The 22,727-nt window shown below is 44.3% G+C and overlaps 1 protein-coding gene across 4 annotated transcripts in view; it reads left to right on the plus strand.

The window, feature by feature from the left end:
* Positions 1-6,557, plus strand: part of PARD3 (par-3 family cell polarity regulator) — a 647,691-nt gene extending 641,134 nt beyond the window's left edge. For all 4 annotated transcript variants that reach the window (XM_066627797.1, XM_066627794.1, XM_066627795.1 and 1 more), the window contains one exon: positions 4,519-6,557. In XM_066627797.1, the coding sequence (XP_066483894.1) occupies positions 4,519-4,912 (394 nt within the window). In that variant the 3' untranslated portion in view covers positions 4,913-6,557. The remainder of the gene's footprint in view (positions 1-4,518) is intronic.
* The last annotated feature ends 16,170 nt before the right edge of the window (positions 6,558-22,727 follow it).

Below are 22,727 nucleotides of genomic sequence, written 5' to 3' on the forward strand. Positions count from 1 at the left end.
TGCCTGTCCAGTACATGGCAAGCTGGGTGAGAGGCTTGGTCTCCCAAGCTGAGAGCCACACAGCATGGAGCTTGGCAACCCAGTTGCCCAGACCTCCAGCTGCTATGCCAGAAAAGGTTGCTAGTCTAGAGCAATGTTTCTCAACGTTTGTCCTCCGCCATACCGTTTCACATGGCCCACCTTCTAAGTACCACCGGAAGTAACTCATGATGACATCATTGCCAGTTACTTCTGGGTTGGGAAGCCAGATGCAATGCAACAAACACCAGTAAGAGGCTCAGGGTGGGTGACAGTGTTTTTCTGAGCATGGAAAAGCATGCTTTGGAGACTCCTACCAGTGTTTGCTGTTTTGCATTCCTGGTCTCACTGCCAGGTGCCAGGTTTCCAGGGGTCTCCTGAGTACCACCTCAAGTACCACTGGTGGTATCCGTACCACTGGTTGATCATCACTAAAGTACCTTCAGCAGAAGCATAATCAAATCAGCGGATTGTCAGGTACCAAATGCAGCAGTCGAGGGGGAGGCAGGCAAGGCAGGGCCTAGCAAAGTATGGCTACTATTTGTGACAAGTGGCTCAGACAAAGGAATCAAGCCAAAAACAATGATTACATAAGGCTAGCCCGGTCATTATTCACTCCAGCTGGACTGATGAATGGAAAAATCTCGCTTTGACCGTTATCTGGGTGGTCCTGCAATGCAGCAAAGATCAGGTGAGTAGTGCTCTACCTGAGAGCTTTCCAAGTGGTGCCTTACAATGAGGTTGGCAAAGGTTTTCTTTGGTTAGTTGTAGAGATACATGTCCTTCCCGTGGTCAGCAATGACCTGCCTGGAGTGTGGAGGGCAAGAAGTGATAGCCTTTCTTTCTCTTTCAAATACTAGCCTTTGATTTATGCATAGGGGTTTATTTAGCTCCTCCTGTTAGAATGGAATGGGAAGGGGAGGGACCTGCTTTTATTTGCATATACTCACATGATATGTACTCTTTCCTCATCCTCATAACTTTCCTGTGTGTTGGAAACTACTCAGCAACATGGCTGCCTTCTCTATGCAGCAAAGCCCTGCCAGTATGGCAGTCCAAGTTGTCTAAAAGTGGCTGTGGTTTCAGGGCCAAATTCTTCTCATTGCAGAGTGGCCAAGGGAGCAAGCCTGAGTCGTCCTGGCTGGTTTCCTAAATCTCTCATGCATTGGCTCCTCTTCCCTTTCTTGGCTTTTGCCTTCATCATCTTTGTGCTTTGCTTGCATCAGGTGGTAACTCCTTCTGGGAGGTGCTCTAGATTGCTCCATCTATTTGGTTTCCTATGCATAGAACAGCCCCTTTGTCCTAAATACATGCACTGTTTATGACTTCATCTCCATAAGTGCCATTGCAATACAGGCAGGCAATGTTTCTTCTGCCAATCAAGGCCAGTAATAATCAGATGAGATGGACCAGTGGACTCACTTTAATGTAAGACAGCTTCATGTGCCCACATAGCAATAATTAGTGGGTGCTTGATGTGAACTATCTTCAGCTGGGTCAAATTTCATTTAGTTGACTATTCAGATATAGTATCAATTTCTCGTCACTTATAAGATTAACAGTATTCCTTTGCAGTAAGACGAGTTTTCAGAGCTTTAGCAGGTGACAGACAGACAGTTGGCAATCTAGGCTATAAAACCCTTGCATATTAATGTCCCATGTCCAGTTCTGTTGTAGCATTATGTTTGAAGGCTCTAATTGCTATTACAGTACTAGCTGTCAAACGGTGAATATTTATCGTGCAGCACCTCAGGAAACACCTTTCAACTGAAGAAGAGTTGGTGTTCTAAGCAAAAGAGACAAAGCAGACATTGGAGGGAGAAAAAGGGAGTCTTCCAGCTCCTGAACTGACATCATCATCTGGGAATCCATCGTGATGGGGGGCTGCTTTTTAACTGTTGCTTCACTACTCTTCCAAGGATACATCTGGCCCAGCTAATTTTGCCTATTGATATAGCCAGTGCAGGGAATGCAGTCCACATGAATCAGGCCCAAGAGTGGGGGCAGTTCAGCAGTGGCTCTTGCCAAATCCAAACCCCTTTCTGGGCCTGATCTGTCTAGGTGGATCAGCTTGGACTTGAGCCAACAATATTGCTGGTGCAAGTCTGAGTTGACCCATTGCAGTTGCTAGGGTTTATCCTGGGGCAAGGGGACAAATGTCCCCTTACCCTGAGGAGACCTCCAACAGCCAAAAATTCCCCACGGGATGCTGTGGAGCATGCATTGGCACCGCTGCATAGATTAAAATAATTTTAATACATAGATTTCAGTAAGATTTGGTAATGGAACTTGCAGTTCTGGAGCATTTTTGTACAGGACACATTAAAAGATTGATCTGGAGTGAAGAATATAAGAAAGGAAAAGCCAGTGTAATGTGTGTGTTGATCTGGCATTAAGAATGTGATAAAGTAGACAACTCACAATTATCCGGAGCCAAAACTTCAGGACGTTGTGTATGTTATGTAGGCAATCAACAAACTGTCATTGGAATCTATGGTACTTGGTCACAACTTTATTGTCCCGTGATCTTTAAGGTTCTGGCAGAGATATTACAAAAGACTGTGGCTTCAGTCTGGCACAGATTCTGTTAGCTCAGCAAAATTGGTGGGCTTAAGCATGTCAATGTCTATTCTGCTTTATGACCGATTTCAAGAAATACAAGCAAGTGTACATCTAAAATGCATCAGCTTTCATGACACTGTCTTCTGCTTTTGCTCCACTTCATGTCTGATTGATTGGGTGTGACCCTCCTTTTCAATCGCACTCCTTTTCAATAAACCTAATTGTTTATCCTTGGCGGTCCTCTTCCATGTACCCCAACCCTCTGATGTGCAGTGGGTCTTGGGCCTGATTAGCAGTGGAGCCTAGACTGCAGAATTCAATCTCGAGAGATGCTGCTGAGTTTTTGGCAACATAAGAACAGCCCCACTGGATCAGGCCATAGGCCCATCTAGTCCAGCTTCCTGTATCTCACAGCAGCCCACCAAATGCCCCAGGGAGCACACCAGATAACAAGAGACCTCATCCTGGTGCCCTCCCTTGCATCTGGCATTCTGACATAGCCCATTTCTAAAATCAGGAGGTTGCGCATACACATCATGGCTTGTACCCCATAATGGATTTTTCCTCCAGAAACTTGTCCAATCCCCTTTTAAAGGCGTCTAGGCTAGACGCCAGCACCACATCCTGTGGCAAGGAGTTCCACAGACCAACCACACGCTGAGTAAAGAAATATTTTCTTTTGTCTGTCCTAACCCGCCCAACACTCAATTTTAGTGGATGTCCCCTGGTTCTGGTATTATGTGAGAGTGTAAAGAGCATCTCCCTATCCACTCTGTCCATCCCCTGCATAATTTTGTATATCTCAATCATGTCCCAACTCAGGCGTCTCTTTTCTAGGCTGAAGAGGCCCAAACCCCATAGCCTTTCCTCATAAGGAAGGTGCCCCAGCCCCGTAATCATCTTAGTCGCTGTCTTTTGCACCTTTTCCATTTCCACTATGTCTTTTTTGAGATGCGGCGACCAGAACTGGACACAATACTCCAGGTGTGGCCTTACCATCAATTTGTACAATGGCATTATAATACTAGCCGTTTTGTTCTCAATACCCTTCCTAATGATCCCAAACATAGAATTGGCCTTCTTCACTGCCGCCGCACATTGGGTCGACACTTTCATCGACCTGTCCACCACCACCCCAAGATCTCTCTCCTGATCTGTCACAGACAGCTCAGAACCCATTAGCCTATATCTAAAGTTTTGATTTTTTGCCCCAATGTGCATGACTTTACACTTACTGACGTTGAAGCGCATCTGCCATTTTGCTGCCCATTCTGCCAGTCTGGAGAGATCCTTCTGGAGCTCCTCACAATCACTTCTGGTCTTCACCACTCAGAAGAGTTTGGTGTCATCTGCAAACATAGCCACTTCACTGCTCAACCCTGTCTCCAGGTCATTTATGAAGAGGTTGAAAAGCACCAGTCTCAGGACAGATTCTTGGGGCACACTGCTTTTCACCTCTCTCCATTGTAAAAATTGCCCATTGACACCCACTCTCTGCTTCCTGGCCTCCAACCAGTTCTTAATCCATGAGAGGACCTGTCCTCTAATTCCCTGACTGTGGAGTTTTTTCAGTAGCCTTTAGTGAGGGACCGTGTCAAATGCCTTCTGAAAGTCCAGATATATAATGTCCACGGGTTCTCCCGCATCCACATGCCTGTTGATGTCTGCACATGCCTGCAACAAATGAAGACCTTGTAGTTTGGGAATGCATTTGGGATAACTGATGGACTTTTTCGCATTTAAATTGGTTGTTTTATTGCTGATTCTGCTGTCGTTTTGTTTATGCTGTTTTATTGCAGCTGAACACTTTATTTTTATATTGTTGTTAAAGATGACTTCATAGATCTGGGTTCTTGGTAAGATGACTGTAAAAACATTTAAATAGCCCACTATTTACTTATTTATATATCTCTCTGATTTTTCTGCTTTCATTATCAGGCAAAGCCGAAAAAATGCCAGCTCCGTATCTCAAGATTCTTGGGAGCAGAACTACCCTCCAGGCGAAGGCTTCCAGAGTGCAAAAGAAAATCCAAGGTATTCCAGTTACCAGGGATCCAGAAATGGCTATATGGGAGGCCATGGTTTCAACGCCCGCGTCATGCTTGAAACTCAAGAGTTGTTGCGTCAGGAGCAGAGGCGGAAAGAGCAGCAGTTGAAAAAAAAGACCTCATCTGAAGGGTCCAGCAACTATGACTCCTATAAAAAAGTTCAAGACTCTAATTATGGCACTCCCAAAGGTCCTTTCAGGCAAGACGTCCCACCATCGCCATCTCAGGTTGCCCGGCTAAACCGATTACAAACGCCAGAAAAGGGAAGGCCATTTTATTCTTGAGTCGAAGAAATAGGTCACCATCCCATGCAATAAAGGAACATTTTCATATGAAGAAATTTATGTTTTTGAAAAACTTTTTTTTAAAAAATCGAGGTACTAAGGAATTCTTGTCTGTTTCAGTGCCTTTAGCGATATGGGCAAAGAATCAGAATGCCTTAAGTCTTTGCCATTGTGTCTCAAGTGTTGTATACGTGGAAGTCTTTTCCAACATTTGACAATCATACTCTAAGCAAGCGATGTGTGTCTTAGTTATCAAGAGTCCTAGCCTCCTCCTGTTCTGTCAGTGGCTACTTCACCACATTTTTCTATCAGGTGTTCAACTCTACAGTAAGTTATGGTTCCAACATACATCATTCATTGGCTTCTTGTTGAGGAATCCATTGGCTTACTTTGATCCTTTCCCTGAGGTTGGGGAAATGGGGTAAAGATCAGTTATTAGCAGTAAGACAGATGTCCACTCAAGATCTCTGATCTTTTACAGTTGATAAATACAAAAGTCTTTATGTTGACATACTGTGTTTCTTTTGCTACCCTTATTCGCTCTTGGCTCCTACTGAAATGCTTTATCCTTATTCCTAAGCAAAAATGTTACTATGTTTCATTTATCCTGGGGACCTTCTTGCATTTGTCTTATACCGTAACCATATATATGGTATATTATCAGCAAGAACGTTGTATTTATAAGTTAATATCAAAAGTGGTGCATTCATGGAACTTGTGAAATAGTGAGGGAGAAAAAGGCCTCTCTGGATCGGTTTAGCAAGTTTTTTTTTTTTGTCACATGACATAATTTTTTTTTAAATAGCATTACATAAAAATTGAACCCAAAAATGAATTATAGATGAATTGTTGCTCAGTTATTTCATATATCTTGATAATTTAATTTGTTTTTTATTTTGTTGGAGGGAGGACTACAGTTCAAAATAATATGAAATTCTATTTTTTGAATTAAAAGTTTTTTTTACACCTGTCTTTTTGACAATTTGTAAAATGTGGACAGTTTGCTCTGTGCTTCCATATTGCTGTACTTTTGCATCTCAGCATCACAATAAAGATCAACTACAGAAGTGTATAAATAAAAGATAAATGGGAAAATTGGTACGCATCATCATCAAAATGTGTGTCCAAAAATAACTGAAATAAAAAGATTTCTCTGGCTTTTTGGATGTGCATATGGGAGATCTGAAATTTTTCTTTGAAACAGCTGGATTTGTGTTTGAGGGTCTGAACTTTCATGTATTGTTATATATATATATATAGCTGGGTTGCTGAAGTGCCTGGAAATCCTAATGGGAAATGTTTTGAGATTTAAAGCTCAGCATAATCATGCATAAATGAACAAAAGGGGAAGCACCATGTATTATGTGTGATTGATAATTTGCCTTTAAAAACAACACAACAAAACAAAAACCTCTTCCCATTTTGTTTTTGCCTCAGTCTGTTTCTCGAATATATGTGAAAATTCAGTACATGCTATCAGTGTCTTTTATGCCTGTTGTTAGTTTTTTGTTTTTTTGTTAATATACTGAAGTGTTAAGATTTGATACTAATGCAAGCACAATGACGTTGGATAACTATGGCTCTTTTACGCAGAGGCTTACAACACTGTGTAAAATGGCTTTCTCTGTAAATACAGAAATTTAGAATAAAGAGACTGTTTTTGTCTTTGTTTCAATATCCTTTTGAAATGTTAAAAAAAAAAAAACTATAGCCGTAATTAACTCTTAAAATATTTCACAGATGTTGTATTATATTCCTGATGGTTTAAGCTTTCCTTTCTTTAACCAATTATAAACATTAGCTTAGAAAAAGAAATTATTTGTAGTCCATTAGAATACGAAAGAAGAGAGAACATGATTCATGCTTTGAAATAGTTCTGATGTTTTTGGTGATAAGTAAGCATTCTTTTAAAGACCAACTCCTGAAGAAGTCATTAAGGCAGAGCTACCATACTGTTACCCCAACTCTAAGTGGTTTATATAGCCAAAGACTCCCAAACAATGGTTTTTGGGGAACGTGTGAGGCCATTACTATGTTCATAACTGGAATTCTGTGTAAGCATTGATTATATCAACTGCAGCCTCGGCTAAGAGACTTGGTGGATAAGTGGACACTATGTTCTGTGCACAATGGTCTTTTTTTCAAGCTGTCGCAATCATTGAAGTCATGGTAGTCATATGTTCACTACCACCCCCATGTGGAAGCACTGATTTATGCAAATCCATGCAAATTCCCTCCTCCAGTAGTGATCATCCCAGTGTAGCCATTTTGTGAGAGTCATCAGCTTATATTTATTTATTTTATGTATTTATATGCTGCCTTTCTCACTTTTTACATAGCAGTCAAGGTGGCTTACTTAGGCAGACGAATCCTAAACCACCATCTTTCAGTGGGGTTTTTACAATATTGTTCTGTGAGAGGCACTCACAGAACCCTCAGTTCACCAGATGTTTCCCTTCATGGTCCCTTCATTGTCTCTTTTGGTTGTGACTGCATGCCATCAAGCTTCTGCAGGCAACTATAAATCAAGCCCAGGCAGGTTCTCAAGCATTTATCCATTCTTGCCAGCTGACCTTCTCCACGCTCCCCACAGGTGGTTTATCAGCAACTCCATCCTCTCACAATGGGTTATAACAACTTTGTCACCTTGGCTTCACATCGCCTCTCCACGGGCATGACCTGAGTTGCTCCTGCTTAGCTCTTTGGGAAGTAGGACAGCTCAATCACCAGACCATACCTCCTGCCCATGAACAAGCAATCTACGTATGATAGCACCAGGCAGACTTGTTTGAAGAGTGAACCTGTGGATCCATAATTATGGAGAACATAATACTCTGCAGATTGAAAATAGGGGGGAGCAAGATCCAAAAGCTCAACTAGTTCCTTTTAGGCCACCAAATTCTTCACTTTTTCTACCAAGGGAAAAAAAAAGTACAGCTAATCACTGTCATCATAAGATAAATGTTGTTTTTTCTCTGATTATTGTTCAGTCATTTCCTCCTAATGGAGACAAGTGACACAAAAAGTGAAAAGTGCTGCTGGAGAGCGTATCTGCTTTAAAGAGGGTGTTGCTACATTAGTAAAGTTCTATTCTTTCTCTTCCCTTCCATTAACAGTATTCAAGGTATTTTTTCTTTCTTTTTGTATCCCTTGTTCACACAGCATCTCTTCTTGAACAATCCTGCAGTGAAAATCAGCGCTAATCCTTTATTTGCATGACATCACAGCCAGTTGCTATGGCAATCATGTCAGCTTATGTGTTCTGACTATACTCAAGGTCTTTTTTGGGGGGGGGGGAATGCTGCAAGATGGATTCTGATTCATAATCTGGAGCCGATGTGACAAATAGGCTCTATTTTATATGCAAATGTAACAGAGAAGTGAACCCACATTTTTGTCCTCCGCACATCTAACGACCAATCAGGGAGCGCCAAAAATCAGGTAACTTGATAGCAGCAGAATTTGCACTTATAAGTATGTGTAGATTGGATTACAGCCTTTCCAAAATCAGATTGCTTATGCATTGCACTAGACAACCAAGCATGAAAAATTTGGAATATCCTGATTGAAGATACTGCACAAGACATCTAAGCAGAGATTTGTGCTGCCCTCTGAAAGTCCTTTTAAAGATTTGCCATAGTTAGGGATTCTTATGAGAAAGCAAGTTGTTCCCTGAGGTCAGTAACTATTTTGCTAGAGGAGAATAAAGCCATTTTTCCCCCTGCTTCATCATCATAGCATCGACAGTTATGCTTGTCATAGCATTGACAAGCATTGCTCATACTAACTATCCTCGGTCTCAAGGGAGCCTGCAATCATGACAGTGAGCCACTGTTCATACAATGTTGCCTTTTGTGCTGATTAACAGGTTTGCACACAATAGCTAATGGTAATTGCACCAGGGAAAGAAGATGTGGCAGCAGGTTTCAGTTTTTCATGTACATATGTTAAAATAATTTAGTGTGGACATTCTTGCAGCCTCTGTCCCTGGAGTTACATTCCCAGACCTCCGGGCAGCGATCTTTCTCATACTACACTGTAGATTGTCCACGTCTCACCTCTTCCCATCTGCAGTCTTCTTCATTACGCACTGCAGTTTTTCCACAGCTGATCTTTTTTCTGCATCTTAAGAACATAAGAACAGCCCCACTGGATCAGGCCATAGGCCCATCTCGTAGTCCAGCTTCCTGTATCTCACAGCGGCCCACCAAATGCCCCAGGGAGCACACCAGATAACAAGAGACCTCATCCTGGTGCCCTCCCTTGCATCTGGCCTTCTGACATAGCCCATTTCTAAAATCAGGAAGTTGCACGTACACATCATGGCTTGTACCCCATAATGGATTTTTCCCCCAGAAACTTGTCCAATCCCCTTTTAAAGGCGTCCAGGCTAGACGCCATCACCACATCCTGTGGCAAGGAGTTCCACAGACCAACCACACGCTGAGTAAAGAAATATTTTCTTTTGTCTGTCCTAACCTGCCCAACACTCAATTTTAGTGGATGTCCCCTGGTTCTGGTGTTATGTGAGAGTGTAAAGAGCATCTCCCTATCCACTCTGTCCATCCCCTGCATAATTTTGTGTGTCTCAATCATGTCCCAACTCAGGCGTCTCTTTTCTAGGCTGAAGAGGCCCAAACCCCATAGCCTTTCCTCATAAGGAAGGTGCCCCAGCCCCGTAATCATCTTAGTTGCTCTCTTTTACACCTTTTCCATTTCCACTATGTCTTTTTTGAGATGCGGCAACCAGAACTGGACACAATACTCCAGGTGTGGCCTTACCATAGATTTGTACAACGGCATTATAATATTCAACTTCCTGATACACACAAACCCCTCTCGTGCCCCTCCCCCTGCATCCCGTCTGCCTCACCTCTGCTCCCTATTCAACTTCCTGATACACACTGTGTACAACTTCCTGATACGCACAACTTCCTGATACACACTGTGACTGTATCACACGAAAAGGGAAGGAAGACCTCGCATTGATACGAGCAAGACCCGGGATCAGAGAAAAGTGGAGGAATTTGCACGAGCACTTGAGGAATCTCTTCCAGGCCCGGTCGATGCAAACGCATCCAACAGATGGGAACATTTCAAGAATGCCGTTTACAACACCACCTTGTCCATATTTGGCAAGAAGACCAACAAGGCGGCAGACTGGTTTGAAGCCCACTCTGAGGAGTTGACACCAGTCATTGAGGAAAAGAGGAGAGCTCAAGCAGCATACAAGGCCTGTCCCAGTGAGCGCAACCTGCAGGTCCTCCGAGGTGCTCGCAGCAAAGTCCAGCAGACTGCCAGGAGATGTGCTAACGACTACTGGCTCCAGCTCTGTTCCGAGATACAGATAGCAGCTGACACGGGCAACATCAAGGGGATGTATGATGGTATCAAGCAGGCCCTAGGTCCAACACAGAAGAAAATTGCCCCTCTGAAGTCTGCAACAGGCGAGGTCATCCAGGATCGGGCGCAGCAGATGGAACGCTGGGTGCAGCACTACTCTAAGCTATATTCCAGAGAAAATGTAGTCACCGAAGAAGCGCTGAACAACATTGAGTGCCTGCCTGTGCTGGAGGAGCTTGACAGTGAACCAACCCTAGAAGAACTTCACGTGGCCCTGGACTCCCTTGCCTTTGGCAAGGCACCTGGAAAAGACAGCATCCCTGCTGAAGTTCTAAAGTGCTGCAAAGAGATCATCATCACTGAGCTGCATGAAATCCTTTGTCTCTGCTGGAGAGAAGGTGGAGTACCTCAAGACATGAGGGATGCAAACATCATCACGCTGTACAAGAACAAAGGTGACAGGGGTGACTGCAACAACTACCGTGGCATCTCTCTCCTTAGCGTTGTAGGAAAGTTGTTTGCCCGAGTTGCACTAAAGAGACTCCAGGTACTTGCAGAGAGCGTTTATCCAGAATCACAGTGTGGATTCCGAGCCAACAGGTCCACCACTGATATGGTATTCTCCCTTAGACAACTGCAGGAGAAATGCAGGGAACAACGACAGCCACTCTTTATAGCCTTCATAGATCTCACGAAGGCTTTTGACCTGGTCAGCAGGGATGGCCTCTTCAAGATTCTCCCCAAGATTGGATGTCCACCCAGGCTCCTCAGCATCATCAGATCCTTCCACAAGGACATGAAGGGCACTGTTGTCTTTGATGGCTCCACATCACACCCCTTTGACATCCGAAGCGGCGTGAAGCAGGGCTGTGTTCTTGCACCAACCTTGTTTGGGATCTTCTTCGCTGTCCTGCTGAAGCAGGCCTTTGGAACTACAACAGAAGGCATCTATCTCCGGACCAGATCAGACGGAAAGCTCTTCAACCTCTCCAGACTGAGAGCAAAGTCCAAAGTCCAGCTGAAATGTCTGTGTGACTTCCTCTTTGCTGACGATGCAGCTATCACTACCCACTCTGCCAAAGATCTCCAGCAGCTCATGGATCGTTTTAGCAAGGCCTGCCAAGATTTTGGACTGACGATCAGCCTGAAGAAAACACAGGTCATGGTTCAGGATGTGGACTCACCTCCCTGCATTACAATCTCTGCGCATGAACTGGAGGTTGTCCATGACTTTGTGTACCTTGGCTCAACGATCTCCGACACTCTTTCTCTCAATACTGACCTAAACAAACGCATCGGTAAAGCAGCTACCACGTTTTCCAGACTCACAAAGAGAGTCTGGTCCAACAAGAAGCTGACGGAACATACCAAGATCCAGGTCTACAGAGCTTGCGTCCTGAGTACACTTCTGTACTGCAGCGAGTCATGGACTCTTCACTCACAACAGGAGAGGAAACTGAATGCTTTCCACATGCGCTGCCTCCGACGTATTCTCGGCATCACCTGGCAGGACAAAGTTCCAAACAACACAGTCCTGGAACGTGCTGGAATCCCTAGCATGTATGCACTACTGAAACAGAGACGCCTGCGTTGGCTCGGTCATGTTGTGAGAATGGATGATGGCCGGATCCCAAAGGATCTCCTCTATGGAGAACTCGTGCAAGGAAAGCGCCCTACAGGTAGACCACAGCTGCGATACAAGGACATCTGCAAGAGGGATCTGAAGGCCTTAGGAGTGGACCTGAACATGTGGGAAACCCTGGCCTCTGAGCGGCCCGCTTGGAGTCAGGCTGTGCAACATGGCCTTTCCCAGTATGAAGAGACACTTGGCCAACAGTCTGAGGCTAAGAGGCAAAGAAGGAAGGCCCATAGCCAGGGAGACAGGCCAGGGACAGACTGCACTTGCTCCCAGTGTGGAAGGGATTGTCACTCCCGAATCGGCCTTTTCAGCCACATTAGACGCTGTTCCAGAACCACCTTTCAGAGCGCGATACCATAGTCTTTCGAGACTCAAGGTTGCCAACTACTATTATAATATTAGCCGTTTTGTTCTCAATACCCTTCCTAATGATCCCAAACATAGAATTGGCCTTCTTCACTGCCGCCGCACATTGGGTCGACATTTTCATCGACCTGTCCACCACCACTGCCAGATCTCTCTCCTGATCTGTCACAGACAGCTCAAAACCCATCAGCCTATATCTAAAGTTTTGATTTTTTGCCCCAATGTGCATGACTTTACACTTACTGACATTGAAGCGCACCTGCCATTTTGCTGCCCATTCTGCCAGTTTGGAGAGATCCTTCTGGAGCTCTTCACAATCACTTCTGGTCTTCACCACTCTGAAAAGTTTGGTGTCGTCCACAAACTTTGCAACCTCACTGCTCACCCCTGTCTCCAGGTCATTTATGAAGAGGTTGAAAAGCACCAGTCCCAGGACAGATCCTTGGGGCACACTGCTTTTCACCTCTCTCCATTGTGAAAATTGCCCATTGACACCCACTCTCTGCTTTCTGGCCTCCAACCAGTTCTTAATCCATGAGAGGACCTGTCCTCTAATTCCCTGACTGTGGAGTTTTTTCAGTAGCCTTTGGTGAGGGACCGTGTCAAACGCCTTCTGAATGTCCAGATATATAATGTCCACGGGTTCTCCCACATCCACATGCCTGTTGACCTTTTCAAAGAATTCTATAAGGTTCGTGAGGCAAGACTTACCCTTACAGAAGCCATGCTGATTCTCCCTCAGCAAGGCCTGTTCGTCTATGTGTTTTGAGATCCTATCTTTGATGAGGCATTCCACCATCTTACCCAGTATAGATATTAGGCTGACCGGCCTATAGTTTCCCGGGTCCCCCCTCTTTCCCTTTTTAAAGATAGGCGTGACATTTGCTATCCTCCAATCTTCTGGCACCGTGGCCGTTTTGAGGGACAAGTTGCATATCTTAGTCAAGAGATCTGCAACTTCATTCTTCAATTCCTTAATAACTCTTGGGTGGATGCCATCAGGGCCCGGTGACTTATTGATCTTTAATTCTATCAATGAGGTCTGAAACATCTTCTCTTTTAACCTCTATCTGACTTAACTCCTTGGTTAGGAGGGGCCGTTCGGGCAGCGGTATTTTCCCGAGGTCTTCTGCCGTGAAGTCAGATGCAAAGAAGACAGATGCAAAGAACTCATTTAATTTCTCTGCCATCTCTAAGTCTCCTTTTATCTCCCCTTTCCCTCCCTCACCATCCAGAGGGCCAGCCGCTTCTCTGGCGGGTTTCCTGCTTCTAACATATTTGAAGAAGCTTTTATTATTCCCCTTAATGTTGCCGGCCATGCGTTCCTCATAGTCTCGCTTGGCCTCCCATATCACCTTCTTACATTTCTTTTGCCACAGTTTATGTTCCTTTTTATTCTCCTCATTAGGGGAAGACTTCCATTTACGGAAGGAAGCTTCCTTGCCCTTCACAGCCTCTCTAACTTGGCTGGTTAGCCATGCGGGCACCCTCCTGGATTTAGTGGAACCCTTCTTTCTTTGTGGCATACACCTCTGCTGGGCCTCTATTAGTGTTGTTTTAAGCAGCCTCCATGCACTCTGGAGAGATTGGACTCTTTTTACCCTCCCTTTTAACCTCCTTCTAACCAGCCTCCTCATTTGAGGGATGTCCGCCCGTCAGAAGTCAAGGGTTTTTGTTAGAGATTTGCCTGGTATTCTTCCCCCAACGTGCATGTCAAAAGGGATCGCAGCGTGATCACTGTTCCCCAATGGCTCAGTAACATTTACATCTCTAACCAGGTCCTGTGTACCGCACAATATTAAATCCAGAGTCACCTGTCCTCTGGTGGGCTCCGTGACTAGCTGCTCTAAGGCACAGTCATTTAGCACGTCAAGAAATCCGGTTTCCTTATCGTGACCAGAACACAAATTGACCCAGTCCATATGAGGATAGTTGAAGTCCCCCATGATTACAATCCTGTCCCTTCTTGTCACCTCCCTGATCTGTTTCCTCATTTCAAGGTCCCCATCCGATTTCCGGTCTGGAGGACGATAACACGCCCCTAGTATTACATCGCTGCACAAGCCTGGTAATTTAACCCACAAAGCTTCTATGGTGGAGTCGGACCCACCTTCAATCTCTTCTTTGCTGGATTCTATCCCTTCCTTAACATAAACGGCCACCCCACCTCCAACACGTCCCTGCCTGTCCCTCCTGTAGAGTTTATAGCCCGGGATTGCGGTATCCCACTGATTCTCCGCATTCCACCAGGTTTCCGTTATGTCCACTATGTCAATGTTTTCCCTTGTCACCAGACATTCCAGTTCTCCCACCTTTGCTCGGAGACTTCGGGCCTGTCTCCTTGGAACTGCGTGCACTGCTTAGTGGGTGCAGAACCAAGAAAGCCTTGTCAGACTTTCAGGCACAGAAGGGGGGCAAAGAATTTGGCAGCAGATTCTGCTGCCATCCCCGCCTCCTCCCAGGACTGATCCTCCCTTCAGTCCACTCTCCCTCCACTCAGTTACTTCCCTTCCTGCCATCCCCACCCCATAAAGCCTTGCCACTGGCCAGCAGGAGCATTTAGTGCTGGCCATTACATAAAAACAGCCCCGCTGGATCAGGCCATAGGCCCATCTAGTCCAGCTTCCTATATCTCACAGCAGCCCACCAAATGCCCCAGGGAGCACACCAGATAACAAGAGACCTGCATCCTGGTGCCCTCCCTTGCATCTGGCATAGCCCATTTCTAAAATCAGGAGGTTGCACATACACATCATGGCTTGTAACCCGTAATGGATTTTTCCCCCAGAAACTTGTCCAATCCCCTTTTAAAGGCATCCAGGCCAGATGCCATCACCACATCCTGTGGCAAGGAGTTCCACAGACCAACCACACGCTGAGTAAAGAAATATTTTCTTTTGTCCTAACTCTCCAAATTTTAGTGGCTGTCCCCTGGTTCCCCTGGCTGTCCCCATTCTAGTTCAATATGTTCTTGGTGCTGAACTCTGCCTATGCGGAATGTTTCCTGACACTGGGAAGTAGCCACATGGTACTTTTACAACACCCAGCACCTGTGGTACCACTGGTGCTGGGCTCAATAGACTCCTTAGTTACCAGTCTCTAAGAAAAACTAAGCCCCTCTGTCACATATATTTGAAAGCCTGTTCCTCAAAGAAACTGCCTGCAAGGTGGTCCTGTTTTGTTCATGGTCCCTGCTTTGTGTTTGCTCACAATCCAATGTGGTGCATGTATTGTCCTTCCCTCCAAACACTTCCCAAGAGTCTCTCCCTCCTCACCTGTTAGAGACAGGCAGGAAGCACATTGGATATCAATCTGTTTCCAAATATATTTGCTGGCTGTTTGCTTCTGCTCAGAAGTGTTTGAAAATTATGTTATTTACCTTATTCAACCCATTGTGTTCTGTAAGACTTAGTAATCTTATCTTACTCATCGGAAACAAACACCTCTGCTTATATCATTGGCGTAGCTAGAGGGGGGGCAGAGCACCAAGTTTTGCAGGGAGCTGCCCAGTAGCATGCAAGCAGCCCTCCCCCTCCCCTTGGGAGCCATTTGCCTCCGTTTTGCCCCCCAATGGTTCCAAAGGTGAGGGGGCCACTTGAACGCTGTGGGGAGGCTCCCTCCAAAACCTAGTGCTCCGCCCTCCCCAGCTACACCAGTGACTTATATTCCACTTTTCTTCCACCATGGAACTCCAGATAGTATATATGGGATTTCCAAGTGGTCACCCATCCAGGCATTGGCCACACTTAGACCTGCTTAGCTTCAGCAAGGTGTCTGTCTTATACGCCCTGGAATTGACGTGATAAGCTAATGTGATCAAATGTGCTGTATCTGTTAGCTTATTTCAAGAAGGTTTATGGTTGGGGGTGTTAATGAGGCATTGTCCTGGGTTGTGTCTATTGGCTCTAAGATCAATCAGAATTTTTTCCTCCTCCTGAGTTATATCCAAAGCAGTTGGAGCTTTGCATATTATCAAAACAATTCCTTAATGCTATTCTGAATTTCATGGGAGAGAATTTTATTATTAATGTATAGCTGGGCCACATTTCCATAAAAACATGTTTTCCCTGCTTGCTGTAAGGCCTCCATGGAAACAAGACACTAAGCTCTGTTGTTGAACTGTTTTATGGTGCCAATACTTTAATGTACATCTTTGAGGACTCTGCCATGACAAACAGTTGAAATGGCCAGATGCCCAGCATTATGCAAACTCAAAGTGCAATTGCCATTTGTTATTGGCAAGTATAGTGACACCAAGCGCATGACATGATGCAAAGCTATATTTCTAAACCAAGGCATGACCTTGGTTATGTGGTTCAGGAGACTGGCCTGCTGGTGTCTGGCTGCAGTTCCTTTAGCTTACAAGGGTGTCAGTGGCCTATTGTTCTTTTTGTTGCATATGTTGAGATGAGCAGGGGGAAAAAACCTCTTGGCCATACAAGGAAAGTAATTAGTAATGTTGTCCAAATATAGGATCCTCTTGAGTAATTCAACCCTTTGAACTTGTCGTCTGGAAAATCAAAGTGAATTTGGTTTCAATGTCCTGGCTTGCAAGGTCTTGTTTTCAGAATGTTCCTTAATTTCATTTGCTGTGCTTTGATATATCTTCATTTCATTCTCAAAAGTCTGGTTTACTGGAATGATGCCCAGCACAAAGTAATGTAATTGGTAATACATATAATATGTGCATGTCCACAAGCCAAGGTCTGAGCTTATTGTCTGTGTTCATTTAGTACAAACCAGTCAAAGGTGATCATGTGCACAGTATCTCAGAGTGACAAATGGTGGCAAGCACACATGTGACTGCCTTTTGAGCCTCCTTTAATAGAACCTTCCTGTGCTCACCTTCACATTTTTGCTCTTCTAATCCCTCCTTTGGCTGTTGACTCTTTTCGGGCAGTTCCATCTCTGATTGCCACTGGCTGATCTGTTCTGGGCCCAAAGTGGTTTTGGGCTCATGGGACAGCTCTTTCAACTGCTGTGGACTTAGTTATTACCAGTGGCATCACTAAGGTGTGGTGCAGGGGGTGTGGGCTGCACAGGAAGGGTGATAGCACTACTGGTCAAAATTTGTAAAATCTTTGTGTCTTTGAATGATACAATCATGTTATATATATTCCGATGCATACTTTCATGCAGAATGCAATGAGACAAACAATACTGAAATGTCCCTATTCCATCAAATGTTATAGCCAAAAAACCAGTGGGGCAGAGAAAAGGTGCATCACCATGCCCACCATCTGTGGTGTTGCCCTACCCACTGCATGGGAGGAGGTCCATCATGGGGGGCAGGGGAAGACATGCTGGCCTCCTGCACTGGGTGATGCAAACCCTAGTGATACCACTGGTTAGTATGGTGCCACAGAAGGGCTGAGCAGCCAATGACTAGGCAACTGAGTGCTAAAGTGGTTTTGGGAATGTTAGAATTTTACTTCCAAAGTCAAGGAACAACTTTTATTACAGAATGCAATGGTTGCCAACCTTCAGTCTCGAAACACTATGGTATAAGCCTACAGCACCTGGTATTCCCAAGCGGTCTCCCATCCAAGTACTAACCAGGCCTGACCCTGCTTAGCTTCCAAGATCAGACAAGATCAGGCATGCAACTGTTGTCTACATCCCATGCGCAGGGGTGGGTGAAAACAGTTTTATTTTTTTTTGCAGATTTCAGTGTTTTCCAAACTTAGAAGTGCAAAAAGCAGCGTTATGTGGTTTTATTCCAAAAGTACATTTTTATAAATTATAAATTATAGCCACTTTAAAAGTGTGATAGGTAGGTGATATAGGTGGTATATTGCTAGCAAATACAGCCACATGCATGAAGAGGTGTTAGAGAATTGTTTTAGTTTGCCAATTTCACAGATTTTGGGATTATTATTATTATTATTATTATTATTATTATTATTATTATTATTATTATTATTATTATTATTAATGAGAAGCGAAGAAAGTGGTATTATGTGTTTTTATTTCACCTCTACCCAAGGGCTTTCAAATGTGACAATGGCTGGCAACCTTCAGTCTCGAAAGACCATGGTATAATCCTACAGCACCTGGTATTCCCAGGCTGTCTCCCATCCAAGTATTAACCAGGCTTGACCCTGCTTAGCTTCCAAGATCAGACAAGATCAGGCATGTGCAGGGTAACAGTTGCTGACAACTTCATGCAAATTGAGCAACTGTTCGAGAACTCTTTCACTCTAAGAAAACACAACATATTTTATTGACTTACTATATTTTCCTGTTTACTTAAAATAGTTATCTCTCACTTTCTCCCTTACAAAAGAGATATTGGAGATTCAACATACCCTGTCCCAAAGGACACAGAGAAAATGTATGAATCATAAAGGTGATTCCCAATTCCACATGCTGCTTTTGCCTGTGATACTACTCTCGTTTTAGCTGTTGTGGTTTTCTCATTCAGATTGCTAAGCTTTTCAAACAGAACCTCTATAGACTAGAAAGCTAGCGAGCGTATTTTTTTGGTAGTGTAAGTATATCATGAAATGGTGGTGGATGAAGTGTCATCCAAAGAAACCACTGTAGAAGCTGGGTCCAGGAGACGGCATGAAATGCAGTCATAAAATGAGTTCTTTTCCTGCATTCTCCCTGAATCCAGCCTGAAAGGAAGGAGTGGAGAACGGATGGGTGCCAACTAACTAGGCTCCCCTTCCGACGCCAGTATACTGTGTGGCTGTAGCCTCTGTTGTCCGTATGTTCAGCTCATGTGTGTAGCTGCAGCTTTAGTGGCTGTGAGCATAAGTCTCCCCCACCATGTGTAGGGTTGTCCCTGACATACCCATTGGAGTTATGTATTTAAGTATTTATATACCACCTTTCTCTGTTGTTGCAACATTCAAGGCAGGTTACATGGGCCGGCTGTTCAAAGCCACCCCTTTTCAGTGGGGATTTTAGTGATATATTCTGTGATTAACAGAATCCTTAACTGGTTCCTGTCACCAGGTGTTGACTTCATAGTGTGGTTGTCTCCTCTAGCTGTGTGCCATCAAGCTTCGCTAGGCTTCATAAATCAAACCTGGACAGGTCCACAAGGTCCTTCTCTGTTCTTTGCCAGCTGATCTTCTCACACACTCCCATGCTTCTCTCACTGCATGGCTAATCAGCCCAACAGCAACTCTGCCCTGCCAAAATGGGTACTGCAGCTTGTCACAGCCTGGCATTCTGTCTCCCATCCAAAAACACAACCACAGATTCTCCTGTTTAGCTCTTCAGGCAGTACCAGTGGCTCAACCCAGACCCGCTGCAGGGATGCATCCCTGACAGCTACTCATTCACTGTTGCTGCATAGGGTGCCCCACATGTGGCAGCTGTATATGTGTAGAACCCCCTAAAACAGTGTTTCTCAGACATTTAGCACTGGGACCCACTTTTTAGAATGAGAATCTGTCAGGACCCACCGGAAGTGATATCATGACCGGAAGAGACATCATCAAGCAGGGACATTTTTAACAATCCTAGGCTGCAATCCTACACACTTACCCAGGAATAAGTCCCATTTACTGTCATTGTTCAAAGAATATACATAGTAGCTTGTTAAAAGTACAGGTCTGTACCATTTCCCCAAATGCAGTCACATACCATGGGAGCATCAAGTCTAATAGATTAAAAATAAAATATTGAAATGAATGGGCACCCACCTGAAATGGGCTCGTGATCCACCTAGTGGGTCTCGACCCACAGTTTGGGAAACACTGCCCTAAAACACTGCCGCATGTGTTCAGTACAGGCAGAAGTGGGGTGAAACTCCTGCACACCTCAATCAGTTTCTTTTGCATGGAACCTATCCTTCCCCCCAAATTATAGAGATGCCATTGAAGGGTGTTTCTATGGAGCTGTTGTCTCAAAAACTCATGCATAACAACCTAAATTGCCCATGCAGAATTGAAAAGGAAGTCAACTTCTTTTCTCATATGGTTCCTCTTGCAAGCTTCCAGCCAGCCCATCATTTCTACTTCGCAAATGCAATTCAAGCGGTGGGCTGTCAAAATATAACCTTACGAATTGCCTCTGCTCTCACATACATAATTTTGGAAACAGAAGAAAATAGTTGCAATCTGATTCTGGTCCATTCTGACGTTGAAATGGAAACGGTCGTGTTTTGCCCTTGAAATAATCTCTTGCAGGCAAATTCCTTGAAAACATTTCCCTGTTTTGAAAAGTGGAAGTTGTGTCAGAGTGTTCTTTATTTTCCTTTTAAGTTTCCGACGGTTAATTTTTGCTGCAGAGTTTTTGCTGTCCGCTCTGCTTTTCGAAGTGCGCTTGTTAGCGCTGGTGGAATTCCTCTTTTGAATGTACAGAATGTTATTGGAGCGCATCGCATCTTCGGGAGAGGAATGAGGATTCCTTTTTTCCTTTTGTTTTAATGCCCCATGCTGTCTCTGTAACTATATTTGGTAACATGTTAGTGCGGTGGAAAAGCCTGAGGAACTTGACAATTTGCACATCTGGTTAAGTACTGCTTACAGGGACAGGTTATTAATTATACTGGGAATAACACATTTTTGCAGCTATAAATGAGTCAGTCTCACATGTTCCATTATGTTGCCCTGAACCAAGGGCTTAGCAGGATAAAAGCAAAAAGTTTGTGATCCTCCCCAGCGCACAGAACCGATCGGCGCCTCACACCAAATGTTTTCCTGATAAGCTTCCAGCTACAAGGTTGGAGACAAAAGGCTTAGGAGGGTGTGATATCTTACACTCTACATCTTGGAGCGATTCCTTCTTACACTTTGACTTAAATCTCAGTTCATTTGTCCCATCTTTCCCATATGTTTTACAGTGCTGGCAAATTGCTCCATCTCCTCCAAAGTGATGTCTACCGCACTGCAGAATCCCAAAGGAGAGAGAGAGAGAGAGAGAACTTTTCCTCTGAAGAACTGTCCTAGACGCCTATTGACTTCACTGGATTTGGATCAGAAACCAGGGAAGGAAATGGATTCTCACTGTCACTTTAATGTTGACAAATTGCCTTAGGAAATGCTTTTCCAAGGCACTTAGACTATCCCTTGGGGCATTGGGGGGAATGAACCACCTTTTCTTTTCGTACTCACAGCCCAACTGCAAACTACATTAATTTCTCTTCTTTTCTGATGGATTTTTTTTTGTGAATTCCCATAAATTCTTCTAATGCTTAAAAATACAATCTAGACTGGACTTCACCTTTCACTTCTCCCCTACGAATGATCCCAAGTCTTGTAATAGTGCTAGCATCAGCTTGCCATGGGGAGCTAGGCAAAGTTCTACACTGGACTCCCACAAGATGCCTCTACCCACCCACTGATTGTAAGGGTTTCCCTGCCAAACCATATACCACATTGTGTCTGGCTGCAAACTGAGGGCGTATACTGGCCCATGGTCTGACTTTTCCAGTGAAGGTAACTCTGTTTTTGAATGGCTAGATGAACTGGACATTGATATTTGATCTAGTTGAAATGTTATATAAGGCCATGTATTACATGCCATACGCTAAATAAATAAATAAATAAATAAATAAATAAACCCGCTGATGGAGCATTGAACAATACAAATGCCACTGGCCCTGAAAGGTCAGAGGTTGAACTGGCCGCATAGACCATTGGCCACTGTCCAACTCGGCTGACCTCTAATACCACTCCTGCAATGTGACTTGGAGACCAGAGGTAAACTCTGCTGGGAGAAAAAAATTGCTGGGCATTTGCTTTGGCACAGGAAAGGTGGGGTATACATTTCTTAACTAAATAAAATAAATAAATAAAAACAGCAGGGGAAGAGCTGTTTGGGAGAGGGGTAGATGGGTGGGATTAGCAATCTCTTCCCACCCACTCCTAATGTGTTCTAATTCATCTTATCCCACTTTGCTTTTGGGGGCTGAAATATTAACCAGGGAGGAGGTCTGGTGCTCCAGTATTCAAAGGAAGGTAAATTCCAGCAAAGGGACAACTCTGAAGAGCCAGGTTCATGTCCCCGCTCAGCTATGAAGCTTTCTGGGTGACCTTGGGCCAGTCACTATCTCTTAGCCTCACCTACCTCACAGGGTTGTTGTGAAGACAAAAAGAGGGGAGGAACCATGTACACAACCCTGAGTTCCTTGGAGGAAAGGCAATAGAAAAATGTGGAAAAAATTAAAGTTTTAGACCTCTGCGTGAAGCCTAGTGCCTCCATAAACGCAAGCCATACAATATTTGCATGCCAGCATCAATGGCTTCCAAAGAAATATGACATATATGTGCAGAGGATATAAGAACTTGGAATGATACACACTGGATAAGAGCTATTTAAATGGTACATTGGCTATGCGAAGGACTGTCACGTGGAAGTGTGTTTTTTGGCAGTCTGAACATATCATGAGTAATGTTTAAATTGGCCCTGGTAGTTCAGCCCATGAAAAAAAACAAAAAGCCATACTCTTCAATTACATGTTTTGTGTCCAAGTAAACTGGCCTTTTACCAAATCCTTTCTTGGCTTGC

This window comes from Tiliqua scincoides, chromosome 5 (assembly GCF_035046505.1).
Source record: "Tiliqua scincoides isolate rTilSci1 chromosome 5, rTilSci1.hap2, whole genome shotgun sequence".
Classification (NCBI taxonomy): Eukaryota; Metazoa; Chordata; class Lepidosauria; order Squamata; family Scincidae; genus Tiliqua; species Tiliqua scincoides.